The 20,740-nt window shown below is 47.5% G+C and overlaps 1 protein-coding gene across 1 annotated transcript in view; it reads right to left on the bottom strand.

The window, feature by feature from the left end:
* Positions 1-2,029: 2,029 nt before the first annotated feature.
* eag (ether a go-go) overlaps positions 2,030-20,740 on the bottom strand; it is a 60,189-nt gene continuing 41,478 nt past the window's right edge. Inside the window, exons 13-16 of the mRNA XM_069334683.1 lie at positions 20,516-20,622; positions 15,424-15,552; positions 11,780-11,977; positions 2,030-10,897 (exon numbers count right to left, since the gene is read on the bottom strand). Coding sequence (XP_069190784.1) covers positions 10,442-10,897; positions 11,780-11,977; positions 15,424-15,552; positions 20,516-20,622 — 890 coding nt within the window. The 3' untranslated portion in view covers positions 2,030-10,441. The remainder of the gene's footprint in view (positions 10,898-11,779; positions 11,978-15,423; positions 15,553-20,515; positions 20,623-20,740) is intronic.

The raw sequence follows: 20,740 nt of genomic DNA, 5'->3' as shown, positions 1-20,740 counted from the left end.
ATATAACCAAGTGAACCCTCACCTAACCTGCCTGTCAACGGCTACCTTTAAAAACATAATTATCTTACCCAACAATGGTGTAAAAATCATGGAAAACTGTGTACAGAAAATGAAGAAAAAGATCTTGATAAGGGATACTTTTTCTTGAATACAACTGCAGTATAATGGCTAAATGTCCCTCATTTTATGCCTAAAATATAATTTTTAATTAAACTGATTAGCATTTCTGTTTATGATTTCATGAAGTTTTTTTTATCTTAAGATATTACTCCGCGGGTCCTATGGGCCGCTGACTGGTTTGCCCGTTAATGCAATTCTAACTTTAAACTAATTTTAAGGTTGTTTCCCCTTGGCCTTTTACTATCAGACTTCTGGATGTTCACCAGGATGGTCAACCACTGGGGCTGGACGGTAGAGCGACGGTCTCGCTTCATGCAGGTCGGCGTTCAATCCCCCGACCTATCCACAAGTGGTTGGGCACCATTCCTTCCCTCCGTCCCATCCCAAGTCCTTATCCTGACCCCTTCCCAGTGCTATATAGTCGTAATGGCTTGGCGCTTTCCCTTGATAATTCCCTACTATTTACCACCAAAGAGGTTTCACTTTCTGTGCCTAATGATCCGAATACAAAAACTAAACTTGCTCCACAAAGGGAGTATTAAATCGGCGAGGAGTCACAATAACGTGGCTGAAAAATGTTGACCAAACCACACACTAGAAATTGAAGGAACGACGACGTTTCGGTCCGTCCTGGACCACAGTCGACTTGATAATGGTCCAGGACGGACCGAAACGTTGTCGTCCCTTCACTTGCTAGTGTGTGCTTTGGTCAACGAGTTATTAAAATCATTCAATTAATTACGAATGGGTTAACCTACCTTGGCGCCACACTGTGTCTGGCTGGAGCCACACTGGGGCTTCGTAGGAGTCAGGTCATCTCCATCTAGGTAGATGCCAACCACATCACCTGATACACCTGACTGTGATGTACACCCGTGGGGACTCACACAATTAACAGCTTAACCAGCATACGTTGAATTACCATTTACAATTATGATAATTACATAAATCAAAAGGTAAACAAGAAACAGATGAAGGTGTCAGCCTCACGTTAGGAATAAGGAAACCAACAACTCGTTAATAAAACATTGCCGCTAACATTATCGTACGCTAACGAATCAGAGAATGCGGTTATACACTGATTGATGAAGATAAAGCCACCCCAAGAGGTGGCACGGGCATGAATAGCCCGTAAGTGGTTGATTTATAGTGTATAACACCAGTTATACACTGCTGTATTAGCTAATTATGTAGATGGTAGTTTGTTGTACACCACTCACCTGTAGGAGAGTGGTTAGGTCATTAGCCGGGGCTAACAACACCAGTTATCTACGTACATACTTTTCCCCACTCACTAGGGTGTTCATCGTGGTGTTCACTTGGATATTATCACCCCAGTGTTCACCAGGGTGTTCACTAGGTGGCTGTGTTGCTCATCATTGTTCACTTAAGTGCTTATAGGAGTGTACACTAGTATTCAACAGGAGTTTACTAAGGCATTCACTAGGGTGTTCACATGTATTTACTAGGATGTTCACCTGTGTTCACTAAGGTGTTCGTGTGGATGTTCAGGATGCTCACTATGGTGTTAACTAGTATTCAAGAGTGTTCATGAGGGTGCTTCATCAGGGGTTTCACTATGGTGTTCACCGAGGTACTCACTAGGATGTTCCTAAGGGCGTTCACCAGGTGTTAGGTGTTCTGTAGGGTATTCACCAGGGTGTTCACTAGTGTTCACCGGGGTATTTACTAGGGTGCTCACTACTTTGTACACTGTGTTCATTCAAGGTGTTCACCAGATGTTTCTAAGTGTGTTAAACGAACAAATCCACAAGGGCCGTGACGAGGATTCGAACCTGCGTCCGAGAGCATCCCAGACGCTGCCTTAATCACTCCATTCTCTAGTGTCCTCCACTGGCTCCTTCAAGAAGCCATCGACGCACCAATGGGGATAATTGAAAGTCGTCCATCTTACGAATAAAATTAAAATTTATTACCCGAAAGATGATTTTTAATATTTGTACAGTGCTATATATATATACAAGTTATATGATGAAGGAAATATAGAGGAGGGGGGGGATGAGTGTGGTGGGAGACGGGTGTACCCCGCAAGTGAACCACCTCCCTGCTTTCCTTGTGGCCAGCACACCATCGCGTACAAGTATGTTTATTGAGACAAGGAAAAAAAAATGCTTCTCAAAGGGATAGAGTAGCTTAGGCTATTTCTATCCCCCTCTATCGCGTACATCATCACTTCAACACCACCACAATCTCACAAAAACAAAAATTTAAAGCATTTATGTTATCAGATTCGTATGTTATTGCATTATTATATGATTAATGAGATATTTTGAAATGATGCCACGTTATGATACAATGGTTGTGACCGAAGAGGCGTGGTTTAGTGGGTGCGAAATCTCGCCTTGGTCCATGGTAGCGTGGAAGGATCGCGTCGCATGTGAGTATTGTGCCAGGATTGTTGCTCCTGAACGTCGCCTTCCACAGTGAAGCCTTGTGTGTGTGTCTGTCCTCTCGTCCGAAGAGCCTCGTTCTGTGTTAGGCTGTCGCAGGACCTATTGCAGAACAGTGCGATCTCTTCGCTCGCATAGGCGCACCCGGCATTCTTAAATACCTAAGACTTACATACCAAACAAATGTTGTCAAAATGTGACTCGAAGGGGACGCAAACTATTCCGGGTGTCACGAAGTTGGAGAGGGTGAATGTCTCTGTTTCGCGACCTTAAGATGGTAAGAGTGGTCTTGGACTTCGCAGAGCCTCCAAGGGGTTCTGTACTCTCGCAGGCTCTCTGATGCTCCAGTCTTTAAAGACATTAATGCAATCAATTTACGGCCATTTTTGTAGTTTACAAATGTTCCTAATTGAGAGATGGGGTTTAGTCTTTTGTTATTAATTATTATCCAATTCGAGCCCTGTTCTATACGTACATTTTCCACACTGATTACAAGTGCGTGCAGTTAGCCACATAATCTGTGGTATGTAATGTGTTCAGTAATACGGATTTATCTATTTCGAGATGAGTGACTCACTTCAAACTAGGAAAGACTGGATGTGCCGAATAAAGATAGTGATTGAAATGTGTGGTACACGCGAGACGGTGCAAAGGCAAGTGAATACAAAGTTTCTAGGACAAGTTTCAATCAGGCTAAGGCGGTAGGAAAGTATGGGGTAAGTTGGAGAGGAGTGGCAGGCAAGTTGAAGAAGAGTGTGAGATAGGCTTCGTAAGAGTAGTGTGGAATAAATTTGTAACAAGTACATCACGTCTTCAAAACAAAGTGGCCAGAGGAGACATTCCATGTTACAGCTTTCTCCTTCCCTCATTATGTCAAATGTATTATACGCACAAGTCACTCTTGACTATCGGAACTTTTCTTAAGAAAGTAGGTTTGGTGCTGGGTTTCAGGCCCATTCACCGCAGGAGGGTTATTAAAGCCACCACAATAGCTTTCTGACCAACCAGTAAGTACATTTTAGACCATAACAGTCCAGAACTAAAATAAACTCGTTGTATATACTCTTGAGATCCGGAATACAGCTCATTTGTCTATATACAACCCTTTGCTCAAAGTGCTTTTCTCGAGTGATTTGTTCCAAGCGCATTCCTCAAAATGCTTCAACTACGTGATTTAAAATAAAAGTCATTGCCAATGGAATCAAAACACTTAACCTAACCTAGAGCAACATTAGAGATCATACAGTATAATAATTTGTATTTTACTTAATACCAGTTTTTATTACACATGTTAAATATAAGAAATGCAGCTTTGAGGGCGTCTGCTTCCTGGAATGGATTTAGCTCGAGGAAAGAGTGACTAAGTTGGTCTATCCACAGTCAAGGATTGATTTCCATTTCTGATTTTTGGGGTACGAGGGTTTTCGTACTGCACTTGTCTGCATACAATGTGTATGTGCTCGTATATTCCGCAGCCAGCCGCCCACACAGGAACCACAGTCCAGTAAGACCTCGAGCAGCCACCAACTCCTCCATACCACCGCGGTTCACATTCTTCTTTACATTAAAACATGACAAGAAAATCGTCAAACCAGGTTCTTTAATTTCTAGCCGATGTTCATGTATTAAAAATGTTTGATTCTTTTTTGTGTTAATGACAGAGTTTGACCAAGTCGACCTCGGAGACTGGAGGAACCACGGGAGGAGAGCGGAGGTGGACCACCTTCGTGACTCGAGGCAGGGAGGTGGACAGGTGCACCAGGAGCTGTAACGTCACACTGGCCATTGGCCCCTTCTCAGGAGGAGCCCATCCAGGACACTGAAGCCAGGCTCTCTCTCTCGACCCCAGATGTTTCCAAGGGTCAACCTGCCAGGTGATGTGGGTTCACAGGCTACATAGTCTCCTCTCTTATCTTTCTCTGAGGTAAAACTGCTTCACCTACTCACTCTAACATTACGAAAATATTCATGCGGCTTGGCAAAAAAGTTAATACTTATATAAAAATACACGGAGCTCACGAGAGAGCGGGGAAGAAGGGCAATGGGATCAAGTTTATAGATTAGCTTCTGAAAAAATAAGGAGTCGCTCTGGGAAAGTTGTGGGCCTCACTGGAGGGTGAGGTCCTGCCCTCACTGGAGGGTGAGGTCCTGCCCTCACTGGAGGGTGAGGTCCTGCCCTCACTGGAGGGTGAGGTCCTGCCCTCACTGGAGGGTGAGGTCCTGGCCTCACTGGAGGGTGAGGTCCTGGCCTCAACGGGTCCCCGGTCAGGGTATAACAAGATCAATGAACAACCGGTCGCCAGTTCGTCACACGCCACCTTGTCGTCCTCCACTGAGTTTGGAGTCGACTGGAGAATTAATGTTTTCTTTCTAGACCCCAAAAAAATCTTATTTTCTACTTAAGGTTACTCTAGTTGTTAAAGCCTACCTGAACACAGAGCGAGAGTACTGGGGGACGCACTACACGGCCAGGAGTACTGGGGGACGCACTACACGGCCAGGAGTACTGGGGGACGCACTACACGGCCAGGAGTACTGGGGGACGCACTACACGGCCAGGAGTACTGGTAACTATCAAGTGATGGCCAGAGATTTGGATCGTCTATTTAAAACAAAACAAAAATAGGAAGAAAAGAATGAAGTCCTTTATCGTATAACATTAGACCCTCAAGATGTGCTTTATAGGATGGCAGGGGGTCTCGTGGGAAGGAGTAGTGGGGGGGGGGGGAGTCGGGGGTCTCTACAGATGGTCCCAATGGGGTCACACAGGCCTGTCAGAATGAGGTCATAGGTAGCAACATTGGTCACTACCTAACACACACAGAAATCCCAGTAACGTGATATATCAGAGGAACAAATCCACAAGGCCCGTGATGAGGGTTCGAACTTATGCACGGGATGTTCCCAACTGTGCCTTAGTCAACTGCGGCACGGGTTACTGCCCTCACTAGGATCCCGTAGCTTCTCTGAAGCCCAATCGGGTTTTCTAGTTATGAACCTAGAGAGGTCAATAGCACTCCAGGTTGCAATACTTTTAACCATGCCGTGGCACAGTTGATTAAGGCGCAGCTGGGAACATCCCGTGCCGTAGGTTCGAACCCTCATCACGGCCCTTGTGGATTTGGTTACCACCTAAGTTTATTGAGGGCGGGTAAAATATGTAATCACCAGAATGTGACTACCATGGGGTGGGGGGAGGGGGGTGGGGGGTGGAAGGGGGGAGTGGGGGGGGGGGAGGAGGATAAGTCCTCCAGCTGGGAGTACCTAGGATAGTGTGGGTAGGATTGGTCACTATTTGGAATCATTAGGGTTGGCTAGAAAGGGTGGGATTACAAGCGAAGTTGGACAACTCGGGATAGAACAGGATAAGTTACCAGCTGAAGCGATTGAGGGCAGGATTAGGCACCAGCTGGGTTCACCAATAATTGTGCAACCCGTCTTCCTAAGGTTTGAAAATGTCAAGAAAACGGTTAATTTAAAGTGCCCTTATCCTAACCTGCCAGAGGACCCAAAACAGAAAACGTGACAATATGTCACTTTCGCCAGCCGCTTTCATTTTCTAGTACGACGATTTAACGCATACGATCGAAAAGCGACGTTCTTTGTAAGAGGACAAGTTGAACTGTGAAGTTACCAGCTGGGAGCACTGAGGGAGGACAACGCCAGTACCCACTAAAGAGATAATGAACTGCTGCCAACACAACAAGTCAAATAGCTGCCAACACAACACGTCAAATAGCGTCAACAATGAGCACCAGGATGAACCTGAATCAATACACCATCTCAAGGCATACCTTGCTACACCCGGCAACACCACCGTAAGATACACAATGATTAAAGTTACAGAATCTGAATGACTAGAAGCAACAGGACATTACACAATGAATCACCTGAACTGCCAGTGGAAGTTTAGGGAGTTTAGCAACTTTGGAACTATCTTTAGACATGGGCGCTAATGGTGTTCTCGTCAGCACAACTCCAAAGGTGATCAATTCCTGAAGCCCACAATCACATTATACAGGAGAAGGTTATTTGAGCGAACAAGCTGGTGGGACCTGAGAGGAGAGAGAGAGAGAGAGAGAGAGAGAGAGAGAGAGAGAGAGAGAGAGAGAGAGAGAGAGAGAGAGGGAGAGAGAGGGAGAGAGAGAGAGAGAGAGGGAGACTGCCGGGAAACACCAACGGTAATATATAGGAACTATGGCGTCCTGCGCCCACAGCCTCGGCTGCCAGAGTATATCCCCATCTAGCGTACATTCAGAATACAAAACAGCAGTCGAAGTCTTCAGAGCGTCATGCTGAGAGTATGAAACGAAGTTTGAAGTCACGGGTGCATGGCAGGTATATGAGACAAGGGAGCAACGGGTACACCAACAACACGGACACGTACGATGCAGCCTTCGCCAAATACTATACGATGTACGAGAGACATGATTCACTGTCCAAACAATAAGACAGTCGTTGGTTGTGTTGAGACCAACACCTCGTCGTCACAACTCATAGGAGTGGACCTGGACGTGTCTTTGCCACGTTCCTGCCGACGATGAATCTTAAGTGGATGAGAATTTTGTCCAGAGACTAAGGAAAGATAAAATTTGTCTTGGTGGGAGCTAGGAACAGATGTTGTCTTAGTGGAAGCTAGTGACAGGTGTTGTCTTGACGTTGACAAAGACAGGTGTTGTATTGGATGACTCGGAACCAGGCAAAGAACAGATATTGCCTGATACTAAGAACCATCAGAGTTGGAAGATGAGGCGCAGAGTATCCCAGTGTGGGACGAGAAATATCTTGTGGCATTCAAGATGGTGGGGGGGGGGGGGTGATGGTAGGTGTTTGTGGTGAAAGGTCGGTGGTGTGGTAGATGATGCTGGTGGTAGATATGGCAGATGATTAAGGTGGTAGGTGTAATAGATAGTCAGTAGAAGATAAAACTGGTAGTAGTAGTAGTAGCAGTTATAACATAAAATAGCCTTCGAGAGAAAAAAAAGTTTACAAAAGGCCAAAAATAAAAAACAAAACCAAAGCAACAAAAGCCTTCAAGACATAAGTCTAATGATTACACAAGGCTCCGAAGTCTCAGCATCTCCGAAGACAAGACTCATCAACACTAAGTAATCTCTATAGTGCTTCAGCACCACCATTAGCCTCTACGGCTAACAAGCAAAAACTACCCAACTGAACACTTGGTAGAGGATCTTCTTGAGGTCATCCTAAGATGATGTGAGGGCTTAGCGTCCCCGCGGCCCGGTCCTCGACCAGGCCTCCTTTTTGTTACACATCCCCCAGGAAGCAGCCCGTAGCAGCTGTCTAACTCCCTGGTACCTATTTACTGCATCAGGGTGAAAGAAACTCTGCCCATTTGTTTCCGCCTCCACCGGGGATCGAACCCGGAACCTCAGGACTACGAATCGCATTCGTTGTCCACTCAGCTGTCAACCCCCCCCCCCTAGAATAAAAACAACACGACAACAATAATTTCGTCCTCGACGACCCCCTGACGCAAGAACCGCGCGTGGTGCAGACGACACCTTAGTGAGTGTCTGCTGGGCACAGCTTAACCACATCGTAGACAACACTATTACACTGGAAACAACGCTATTACGCCGTTAACAACGCGGTGGTTAGGTCGTGTGGTTGTTGGAGGGTAGCCTCGACTCCTGCAGGGGGATTGCTACACGTTATCAGCGGACTACAAACTCTTTTTCCACAGTGAGAGAGAACTTACGGCGAAATATGGAGCACTCGTTCGCTGGCTCATAATACACTTTGAGAGGCCAGGGACACGAGGCACACTTATGGCATACAGTTCAATTTCTTTCTTATTATGCACCCCATACTCATGGGTGTTGGAAAGTATCCTCAGAGGCAATTGACAGGTTTTCTCCAGATGGTGGTAGTGGTTACCCCCAGCTGGTGGAGCAAGGGAGAGGAAATAGTGGTGGAGGGGTTACAGTGGGGGGAAGGGGGCGGGGGTTATAGGGGGGGAGGGGTTACGGTTGGGGAGGGGTAACGGGGAGGGGGGGGGGAAGGGTAGTGGGGGTATGGTAGGGGGGGGGTGACCATAAAGGTATAACTACCTCATCCTTATAAACAACTAGTGTGTATTCACCTATTTGTGCATGCAGGATCGAGCTCAAGCTCTTGGACCCCGCTCTGTGTGCGTGTGTGTGTGCGTGTGTGTGTGCGTGTGTGTGTGTGTGTGTGTGTGTGTGTGTGTGTGTGTGTGTGTGTGTGTGTGTGTGTGTGTGTGTGTGTGTGTGTGTGTGTGTGTATGTGTGTGTGACTCTTTCCAGATGCAGGAACGTTGCATATGGTATAAAACGAGTCTGACCTTTGCGTACAGAGGAAAGGTCAAGGGTCATGACCGAGGAATATCTAGGAATAAGAGGCTCAGTTCCTTGGAGGAGGAATGAGTAGGGGTTGAAACTGGTAGAGGAGAACTATATAGGGGGGTAGGCTGGGTCGGAGTGAAGGGGGGGGGTGAGGGTGGAGGGGGGTAGACTACCCACCCTCCACACTGTTGCATGGCGCTCATAGACCTAAACAAATATATTATCACAGATCAGTTGAAACAGTAACAATTAGCACAAGAAATATAAATATTCAAAACTCGACCTTAGCACAAACAATGTCAAATTATATCCTCTTTAAGTTTGCGACGAAACTCAATACATATTTGACGAAACACCTGAAATACATCACTCTTGCATTCAACTTTAAAACACTGTTTTGTTATGTACAAAACAAACGGGACGGTACTTATGTGTAAATGCTGAGACTGTCTCCACAGCCGCCGTGCGCGACCCTGGCGAGGGGCGGCTGAGTATTGCCCAGTGTTCGCTCTGCTCCGTGCGCCTGAGCTCGGGGTGACCTTATGCTAGAGTAAGCGCGTGCAGGGTCACGCCACCAGGGGTCACAGACCATGCCAGCGGGGTCTTCTACCCAGCGAGCACCTTTCTCTTTCCGTTCCTTGCAGGGATGATCCATCGGAAGCAAGGCCCAACAGAAAACATCTTATCGTGTTTATCCAACACAACTCCTTATCCAACACAACACTGGTACGTCCTCTTCACATCCTGCACAACACAGGGAGCTGCCAGTCTTGACAAACACACCGGTGGCCATATTTACATGGCCAGCAGATCACAGGAGCCTCGTCTTCATGGCCAGGAGAGTACAATGAGTAACTTCTCTTCATAGCCTGCATAGAACAGGGACTTCTTGGCAAACAAAATACTCCTCTTGAAGGCCATCAAAGAAAGTCCTCTTCGTGGTCAGCAGAGCTCAAGGTCCTCGTGTTTGGAGCCAGCAGAACAGCGAGGCTGCGTGGGTGTCTCCAGCAGCAGAGTACACGGGCGCAGGTAAGAAGATCTACAGCAGGTTTTGGATGCTGGAACACTGGCACCACAACTGATATGTTCAGAAAACTTAACAAAGAACTCTAAAGATAATCAAATTTGTAAAAAAATAAATTCCTTCAACGTAGGACCTTTAGCATTATTATTATTATTTTTTGTTTATCTTTTTTTACAACCAGCAGAATGGAGAGTGCTATTCCAGGAGGCTTGCAATGTTTAAGGTAAACAGGGTTTTTGTAATGTTTGCCTAATTAATAGGAATACTTTAAATGTAAAGTATCTTAGTTACTGCACCCTTGGTCAGCACTTGCCACGCTGCCATAACAATAGTTCATTCAGTCATCATTTAAAATATAAATAGCGAACACAGCGCGGCCGCGTCGTGTCAGCATCAACCATAATGACAGTCCCCCCTTAAGGAATAATCCCGCCCATTTCCAGTCTCAAGAACGCTTCTAATAAACTTTGACATCATGTACACTTGTGCTACCGTGCTCAAGGAGTCGACAGAAACCTCCTGGGAAAGCCCCGGCCAATTAGGGTTGTACTAGCGTCTCAGAGGTATTCCCTGGAGCGAGCTTTGGGTAGAGGAGGAGCTTCGGCGCGCGGGGAGGCGGCCTGCTCCAAGATCTCGTCCTCCAACATGCCCCGCACCATAGAGTCCGTCGGGGAGGTCGAGTCTGTGGGGGAGGTGCGCGGCGTTGATGCGCTCTTAACACGACTTTTGTCTCTCCTCTTAGGTTTTCTGGGTTCCTCACTAGCTGTCACTTTTGGCATAGTATGTTTAGTTTCGTCACTGTCACCCACGGCGTCGCCGGCAGTCGTCGTGGTCCGCTCCTTCTCCCGCCTTAGGGGTGGTCGTGTGAGAGGGTCGTCGCAGGTGGGCCGCACGCTCACTGGCTGCGACGATGACCGCTGCACGTAGTTTATCCTCGTCATCACGTCATTCATGTTGTCTTCAAGTTTCGTCAGCTTCTGGTTCATCCTCTGGATCTCAAGTTTGAGGTCGACCTGCGTAAGAGAAGGAAACATCATTTAGAGCCTCCTACCCGTCGTTGCTGTGCTGTGAACTCCAAAGTTAAGGGTATAAAGGGGTTCTAGTGAATGTCCACTACATCCGTCACCACTAATGACATAATTACAAAATTTGATCGTTGGCGATCAAGAGCGGTGTCTCCATAGACCGTCCCATCTCGGAACACGAAAAGTGTGATGTAAAGAGTACGGGGGGGGGGGGGGAGAGTAATCTTGAGAGTATAAAGTAATCAAAAGATATCACTTTATCTTGAATAAAGTTATCTGTGTTCACTTAATGTAGAAAGACAAACAAGTAGTTTATTTTACCTCCAATCTTTCTGCCACTCACCCACGTGAGGGGAGTGATCTCCATGATGAACTTAATGTAACTTCCACTGTGCTAGATCCGCTGAGGTCACCTGTACATTGGTTTGACCAAAACTGCGAATAGAGTGATGATTGTATTGTTCCATGTAACTGGCTTACCTCGGATGTAAAGGCCCTGCCTTACTTTGAAGCCCTACCTTATGAGGTAGGGCCACGAGGCTGGCCTTACCTTACCTAGACGGCCACGAGGCTGGTCCTCCCTTACCTAGACGCCCACGAGGCTGGCCCTGCCTTACCTAGACGCCCACGAGGCTGGTTCTCCCTTACCTAGACGCCCACGAGGCTGGCCCTACCTTACCTAGACGCCCACGAGGCTGGTCCTCCCTTACCTAGACGCCCACGAGGCTGGTCCTCCCTTACCTAGACGCCCACGAGGCTGGCCCTGCCTTACCTAGACGCCCACGAGGCTGGTCCTCCCTTACCTAGACGCCCACGAGGCTGGCCCTACCTTACCTAGACGCCCACGAGGCTGGTCCTCCCTTACCTTACCTTAAAGTCCATGAGACTGGCGATGATCTGCTGACAGTCGACAGGGGTGACGCCGGGGGTGACTGGAGCGATGTAGTCCATCACGTGACCAGAGTCGTTATCCTGCAGCTTATTCTTATGGTCCCGCACGACCCCAGAGTCCAGTGAGTCCAGTTTGTTCAGCTTGAACTTGGCGCTGCCTTCCAGAGCGAGAGTCTCCTGTAGAACACGTTACAAGTCAGCTTTTGAATTCGAATTTTGAATTTTGAATTTGAATCTGAGCTATAAGGGAAGGCCTACCGCCTCTAGAAGTGCTCAGGGGCCGTCATGATTTGTGCTGATGGTGAAACTGAGCAGCGGATAGTGATGATCGCTGATAGTGATCACTATACGCGGCTTTAACGCTTTGAAGCTACTGACGGTTTTGGCCTCCACCACCTTCTCACTTAACTTGTTCCGACCGTCTACCACTCTGGTGGATGACGGTGGTAAGACATGCAAATGGCTTCCTGAACTGAAAGACAAAAGCTACAAGGAGAGGTTGGAAGCATTAAATATGCCAAAGCTAGAAGATAGAAAAAAGAGATGACATGATCACTACGTACAAAATAGCAACATAAATCGACAAAATCGATAAAGAAGAATTTTTGACATCTGGAACAAGAGGTCATAGATTTAAACTAACGTAACAAAGCTACCGAAAATACATTAGAAATTTCACTTTCGCAAACAGAGTGGTAGACGGTTGGAACAGTGAGAAGGTGGTGGAGGCCACAACCGTCAGTAGTTTCAAAGCGTTATACGACAAAGAGTACTGGGAAGACGGGACACCACGAGCGTAGCTCTCATCCTGTAACTATACTTTGGGTAATTACACACACACACACACACACACACACACACACACACACACACACACACACACACACACACACACACACACACACACACACACACACACACAGACACACACAGTTTGGCTGCAAGCTGAGGTTCAAGTAACTAGTACAAACATAATCATGAACTCTTAAGTAAAGATCAATACACCAGGAGGTAGAAGAGAAACTGCACCAAGTTAACTCTGGCGTCACATGCACCCCCCCCTCCCCCCCCTCTCCCCCCTCCCCCCTCCCAACCATCAACATGCTCCGCGTCTCTGAAAGAAATTAGCGATTACGAAACGAAACAATTTCCTACACACTCTACTAAGTTCTTTTCCAACACTCAACAAACCACAACAGTCACATGCAACAACATGCACAAGGGGCAAAAAATAAGACTGGGAAGCAAATTTCAAATTGAAAATCATATATTATTTCCATTTCATTTTGGGTTTTTAAATGTTCTACATATATTATCTGAGGAGTGGATTACGCTTACTCTTGGGGTGGGTATTGGGGCACGCCCCCTATGTAAGCACAGGGCACGTCTACCCAGGCACAGGGCACGTCTACGCAGGCACAGGATTCGTCTACGTAAGCACAGGGCACGTCTACGCAGGCACAGGATACGTCTACGTAAGCACAGGGCACGTCTACCCAAGCACAGGGCACGTCTACGCAGGCACAGGATACGTCTACGTAAGCACAGGGCACGTCTACGCAGGCACAGGATACGTCTACGTAAGCACAGGGCACGTCTTCGCAGGCACAGGGCATGTCTACGTAAGCAGAGGGCACGTCTACGCAGGCACAGGATACGTCAACGTAAGCACAGGGCACGTCTACGCAGGCACAGGATACGTCAACGTAAGCACAGGGCACGTCTTCGCAGGCACAGGGCACGTCTACGCAAGCACAGGGCACGTCTACGCAAGCACATGGCACGTCTACGTAAGCACAGGGCACGTCTACGTAAGCACAGGGCACGTCTACGCAGGCACAGGGCACGTCTACGTAAGCACAGGGCACGTCTACGTAAGCACAGGGCACGTCTACGTAAGCACAGGGCACGTCTACGCAGGCACAGGGCACGTCTACGTAAGCACAGGGCACGTCTACGCAAGCAAAGGGCACGTCTACGCAGGCACAGGGCACGTCTACGTAAGCACAGGGCACGTCTACGTAAGCACAGGGCATGTCTACGTAAGCACAGGGCACGTCTACGCAAGCAGAGGGCACGTCTACGCATGCACAGGGCACGTCTACGTAAGCACAGGGCACGTCTACGTAAGCACAGGGCATGTCTACGTAAGCACAGGGCACGTCTACGCAAGCAGAGGGCACGTCTACGTAAGCACAGGGCACGTCTACGCAAGCACAGGACACGTCTTCGCAAGCACAGGGCACGTCTACGCAGACACAGGGCACGTCTACGTAAGCAGAGGGCACGTCTACGCAGGCACAGGCCACGTCTGTGCAGGCACAGGGCACGTCTACGCAGGCACAGGGCACGTCTACGCAAGCACAGGGCATGTCTATGCAAGCACAGGGTACGTCTACGCAGGCACAGGGCACGTCTACGCAGGCACAGGGCACGTCTACACAAGCACAGGGCATGTCTATGCAAGCACAGGGCACGTCTACGCAGGCACAGGGCACGTCTACGCAAGCACAGGGCATGTCTATGCAAGCACAGGGCATGTCTATGCAAGCACAGGGCACGTCTACGCAGGCACAGGGCACGTCTACGCAAGCACAGGGCATGTCTATGCAAGCACAGGGCACGTCTACGCAGGCACAGGGCACGTCTACGCAAGCACAGGGCATGTCTATGCAAGCACAGGGCATGTCTATGCATGCACAGGGCATGTCTATGCAAGCACAGGGCACGTCTACGCAGGCACAGGGCACGTCTACGCAAGCACAGGGCATGTCTATGCAAGCACAGGGCACGTCTACGCAGGCACAGGGCACGTCTACGCAAGCACAGGGCATGTCTATGCAAGCACAGGGCACGTCTACGCAGGCACAGGGCACGTCTACGCAAGCAGAGGGTCAAGACCAACAGGAATGCGACTCCACTGGAGACACCACACGGCCTGCAAAGCCTCAGCAGGCCGTGGGTGGGGGAACAACATAGGCAGTCACATGTTACAGGCTTTGCTACGGACGCTACAAGCTGCAGCAGGAGATACACACAGACTCTGGAATACGCTACAGGCCAAGTCAGGTGAGCTAACGTACAGGTACAATGCTCCAGGAATGAGATGAAGCAGTACAAGCTTCAATATACACTTCAAGGACCACAGAAGCTTACGATAGGACCACAGAGGATTACGATAGCCCCACAGAAGTTTGCGTAAATAGCTTACTACTGGCAGCGGTCCGGGACAATATACGCCACAAGCACTAAGGATTCGGTGTTTACAGACAAGTAACTACGCTACAGCGGGTGTTGAGGATAATACAATCAGTCAATGTTAGAAAGCAGGTTCTAGTTCAAGGCTAACACGTCATAAGCTGTGGCAAGCGCTTGAATTTACCTGAGGGGCCACTAAGACTTAGACTTAGTGGCCTCGATGAGGACAGGAAACCGGCGGCTTGTCTAAGGTCCTCCCATATGTGAGGGAGGGAGGGAGGGGAAGGGAGAGAGGGAGGGGAAGGGAGGGAGGGAGGGGAAGGGAGAGAGGGAGGGGAAGGGAGGGAGGGCGGGGAGGGGAAGGGAGGGGAAGGGAGGGGAGGGAGGGGGGGGAGGTAAAACAAACTAGGCTGTTTTTCTTTTACCTTTTTGACAACAGTCTTGGTACTGATGTTATTGTTGTTGTTGTGGTTGTTGTTGTGGTTGTTGGGCGCCGTGGTGGGGGTGGTGGAGGTGGTGGTGTTGTTGGCTCTCTTGGGTGTCACCCCCAGGGCCTGTTAGGGTCAACCACAACCACCCTGTTAGGCCCTGATGACTGTTACACACACACACTCACACACCAGTTGATTAACAGTTGAGAAGCGGGACCAAAGAGCCAAAGCTCAATCCCCGCAAGGACAAATAGGTGAGTACAAATAGATAAGTACACACACACACACACACACTTATAACATCAAGTTACAATAAGTGAAGGACACTTAACCTCACAAGCCTCGAGGAGAGAAGGAACAAAGAGGGTAAATGATCCCTACATACAAGATACTGAGGGGGGGGGGAAATAGTTAAGGTGGACCAGGACACCGTCTTAAAAGTCAGAGACAATACGACAAGAGAGCATCAGTGGAAGCTGGAAATACAAATGACAACGAAGAACTCTCAAGGAAATACTAGTAGTCTAAGTCTCGTCTAAGTCTTAGACGAGTCTAAGACAAAGAGTAGGAAATACTAGTAGTCTAAGTCTCGTCTAAGTCTTAGACGAGTCTTAGACAAATGAGAACTAAGAACTCTCAAGGAAATACTAGTAGTCTAAGTCTCTAAGTCTCGTCTAAGTCACGAGATTCACTGAGACAGGAAGTCTTGGAAGCCACCTCCCCACCCACGACCTCAAGAACAGAGACGACACAGAACTCAAATGATGAACGCCGTTACAAAAACACGACTCAGACACGACAAGGACAGCAGCAGTGAGAGGGGCGGGGGAGAGCGGTTGCCTCTACACCACCAGAGCGGCTGTGTGACACTCTCAGACACGACAAGGACAGCAGCAGTGAGAGGGGCGGGGGAGAGCGGTTGCCTCTACACCACCAGAGCGGCTGTGTGACACTCTCAGACACGACAAGGACAGCAGCAGTGAGAGGGGCGGGGGAGAGCGGTTGCCTCTACACCACCAGAGCGGCTGTGTGACACTCTCAGACACGACAAGGACAGCAGCAGTGAGAGGGGCGGGGGAGAGCGGTTGCCTCTACACCACCAGAGCGGCTGTGTGACACTCTCAGACACGACAAGGACAGCAGCAGTGAGAGGGGCGGGGGAGAGCGGTTGCCTCTACACCACCAGAGCGGCTGTGTGACACTCTCAGACACGACAAGGACAGCAGCAGTGAGAGGGGCGGGGGAGAGCGGTTGCCTCTACACCACCAGAGCGGCTGTGTGACACTCTCAGACACGACAAGGACAGCAGCAGTGAGAGGGGCGGGGGAGAGCGGTTGCCTCTACACCACCAGAGCGGCTGTGTGACACTTGGCCTGTTATTCCCTTCCTGAAATAACAAGCAGCGAGTGATGTCATCATCTCTTGTCCTGAATTACCTCAGGTGCGTCTACCTTGCACTTCGCATACAATCCTGGTTTAACTACAGAGCCTGGTTAATCCTGGTTAATCCTTGTTTAACTACAAAGTCTGGTTAATCCTGGTTAATCCTTGTTTAACTACAGAGTCTGGTTAATCCTGGTTTAACTACAGAGTCTGGTTAATCCTGGTTAATCCTTGTTTAACTACAGAGTCTGGTTAATCCTGGTTTAACTACAGAGTCTGGTTAATCCTGGTTAATCCTTGTTTAACTACAGAGTCTGGTTAATCCTGGTTAATCCTGGTTTAACTACAGAGCCTGGTTAATCCTGGTTTAACTACAGAGCCTGGTTAATCCTGGTTCATCCTGGTTTAACTACAGAGCCTGGTTAATCCTGGTTCATCCTGGTTTAACTACAGAGCCTGGTTAATCCTGGTTTAACAACAGATGTGCTTACCGGCTTCTCTTTGTAATATGTTCCACACTTCAAGGAATTAGTGTCGGTTGTAAGCGAACTACATTTGTTGATTTGTGTGGTATAGAACTAAGATATCACGTAATATTTCATTATATATATACCACATTCTTCTGGTGCATAAATTAATCTTTATTACTGATTGTTACTTATTTATCCAGTTTTTTCTGGAATTGTAAACATAACTGATTTACCCCATCCATCCCCCCCTAAAAAAAAATTACATTTACAAGCGAGATTTAATTCTTTGAAGTTACAGCTAAAAATAAAAACTGAAACACAACTGAAGCCTAAGTTAATATGGGTACGCACTAGGGGGGGAGGGGGTAATTAAGGAACATTTTTTTATATAAAACGTCTCTTAACTATATTATGTTAGGGTAGACACTCCCATAACCTTGTTCCATCTCCCTGTTGGCCTTCTTCCTCTTGATCTTAAGAGCACGATGCCAGGACAGCCTAAGCGCTTCCGTCTTGGGTAAACCGCGAAGCTTAGAGGCTATTCACAGTTATTCTTGAGGTTAGCTTGAGATGATTTCGGGGATTAGCGTCCCCGCGGCCCGGTCCTCGACCAGACCTCCTTTTGTTATAGACCCCCCAGGAAGCAGCCCGTAGCAGCTATCTAACACCCAGGTACCTATTTACTGCTAGGTGAACAGGTGCATCAGGACGAAAGAAACTCTGTCCATTTGTGTCCGCCTCCGCCGAGGATCGAACCCGGAGCCTTAGGACTTCGAATCCCGAGCGCTGTCCACTCAGCCGTCAGGCCCCTCGCGTCACCTGGGGGCAGGAAACTACTCTGGGTTAAAAAACTGAATAGCTCGGTGGATAGAGTTTCGGTGGGGTTCACGGTTCGAATCTCCTAGTGCGCAGGCTGAATGGTACACTCAGGGTTGCGCCAGATCAGCGCACGTTAGGCACATATCTCGGGAGTTCCTGAGAGGCGAGTCCCAGAGCTCCACCCAACCAGGGGCCAGATTCACGAAGCAGTTACGCAGTTACGAAGCAGCTAAGTTAATGAGCTACGAAGCACCAGGAGGCTGTTTATAACAATAACAACAGTTGATTGGCAAGTTTTCTTGCTTGTAAACTGTTTAATAAATGTAACAAAAGCCGTCAAAGATTGAGAAAAGATGTACACGTTCGTAAGTGCTTGCGTAACTGCTTCATGAATCTGGCCCCAGAAGATAGAGTATTGCCACCCAGTGATCCCCCAGACAACACGTGCGCCATTGTTTACAAACATTGGGAGGCTCAACTCAGCGACAGCGAGTCTATAATCATTAGAGGATATTTGGGTTCTTGTCCGTTCCAACTGTTTTTTTATTTTATTTATATATTTATATATACAAGAGTTCTTACATTCTTGTACAGCCACTAGCACCCGTAGCGTTTCGGGCAAGGCCTTAATCCTAATATTCCCCGGAATACGACCTGCCAAATCGTTTACCAGTCAGGTACCAATTTTACTGTTGGGTTAAACAGAGGCTACAGTTAAGGATTGGCGCCCAGTCAATCCTCCCCAGCCAGGATACGAACCCAGGACAAAGCGCTCGCGAAACGCCAGGCGAGTGTCTTACCATTACGCCAGACGGACTGCAGACCTTACTTTACTCAAAATAGATGTACGATAATGTCTACTCTTAGCAAACGTCAACAAATTATTTTAAGGGTGGACTTTGGAAATACATACAGCGAATTCCTCCTCAAAGCTCTTCCTAAACTATTACAAGTGTTAGTTAAATTACAATTTTATTAAATTAACTCTAAATAAAATACAATTCGAGTGAACTATGACAACCGACGCTTCCGGATTCACTATTAGCGAATCTTGACTTCAAAAAGATTTGAAGTTATGTTGGTGGATTTAGAATTTTTATGTTGGTGGATTTGGATTTTTTTTGGTCGATTTTTTTTGGCAAAATTGGAATTTGATTATAGACAGAATTGTATTTTTTTTGTTTAGCGGACTTGAATTTTTTTTATGTAGACGGATTTTAATTTTTGTTGTTGTTAGATTTTGATTTTTTGTTAGTAGATTTGGATTATTTTATTCGCGGATTTGGATTTTTTTCTTTTGCAAATTTGGATTTATTTTGTTGGCAAATTTGGATTTTTTTTTGTTGGCAAATTTGGTAGTTTTTGTTGGTGTAATTCTATGTTGGGGTGGATAACAAGGACCTTCCAAACAAGGGATGTCATACCAATGAGGATACTTTTCAAAACTATAGTGCTCTTTAGTGTGGAATATTGTTGCTCTCTAACAGCCCTATTCAGAGCTGGCGAAATTGTTGACCTGGAGAGCGTGCAAAGATCCTTTACCGCTAGAATCCACTCTATGAATCATCTTAATTATTGGGATCGATTAAAAGTTCTAAATCTGTATTCTCTAGAGTACAGGCGAGATAGATACATAGTAATCTACACGTGGAAGATATTTGAGGGACTGGTTCCAAACCTGCACATAGATATAACATCACATGAGACCGAAGGCATGGCAGGATGTGCAGAATACCCCCGTTGAACAGAAGAGGTGCAACGGGTACTCTGAGAGAGAACTCTATCAACATCAGAGGCCAGAAACTGTTCAACACGCTTCCACTACACGTAAAGAGCATAACTGGCTCCGTAACTCGAGCATAACTACTAACACGAGCATAATTTGATCTCACAGTGTTTAAGAGAGAACTTGACAAATACCTCTAAGGAATACCTGATCAACCAGGCTGTGACTCATACGTTAGGCTGTGAGCAGCCGCGTCCAACAGCCTGGTTGACCACAGGACCAACTGGGAGGCCTGGTCGGAGACCGGATCGTGGGGCCATTGATCCCCAGAAGCTACACAAGGTAGCCACAAGGTGGTCTTAATAACCAGGACGGGTAGTGGTCTTAATAACCAGGACGGGTGTGGTGGTCTTACAAAACAGGTCTTTAACATTTGATCACAAGTCTGTTGTGAAGCAAGTGAACAAGTCAACAAAGAGTAATTGCCTTCTAAAATAAGATAAAATTCTCCCTTAAGAATTATAAGAGATATGGTGAACTTGTTCTGCAAGAATTTGAATGCATGGTGAAAGAAGATTGTCGGAGAGTGACCGTGAGAGGGGAGGAAAGCAGGTGAGGAGGGAGAGAGAGAGAGAGAGAGAGAGGCAGATGAGGAGTGAGAGGCACTGGTGAGAGGAGAGAGCACTACCTTGGAGAGATTAGTGTTGTGCTTGGAGAGACTGCGTAAGACACCATCCTGCATTAGGTTCTTCTTGTTGCACTCGTCCGTCGTGGAGCCGTCGTCCTCACCGCCGCCTGATCCCCACAAACACACCGGTCACAAAAATAAACACGGTTACTCGCATGGACAAAAAATAAAAAAGCAAAACGTATTTACATATATTATAATGGTAGTGCGTCAGCAAGTGTGACG

This window comes from Procambarus clarkii, chromosome 31 (assembly GCF_040958095.1).
Source record: "Procambarus clarkii isolate CNS0578487 chromosome 31, FALCON_Pclarkii_2.0, whole genome shotgun sequence".
Classification (NCBI taxonomy): Eukaryota; Metazoa; Arthropoda; class Malacostraca; order Decapoda; family Cambaridae; genus Procambarus; species Procambarus clarkii.
This window is presented reverse-complemented; position numbering and strand designations above follow the sequence as displayed.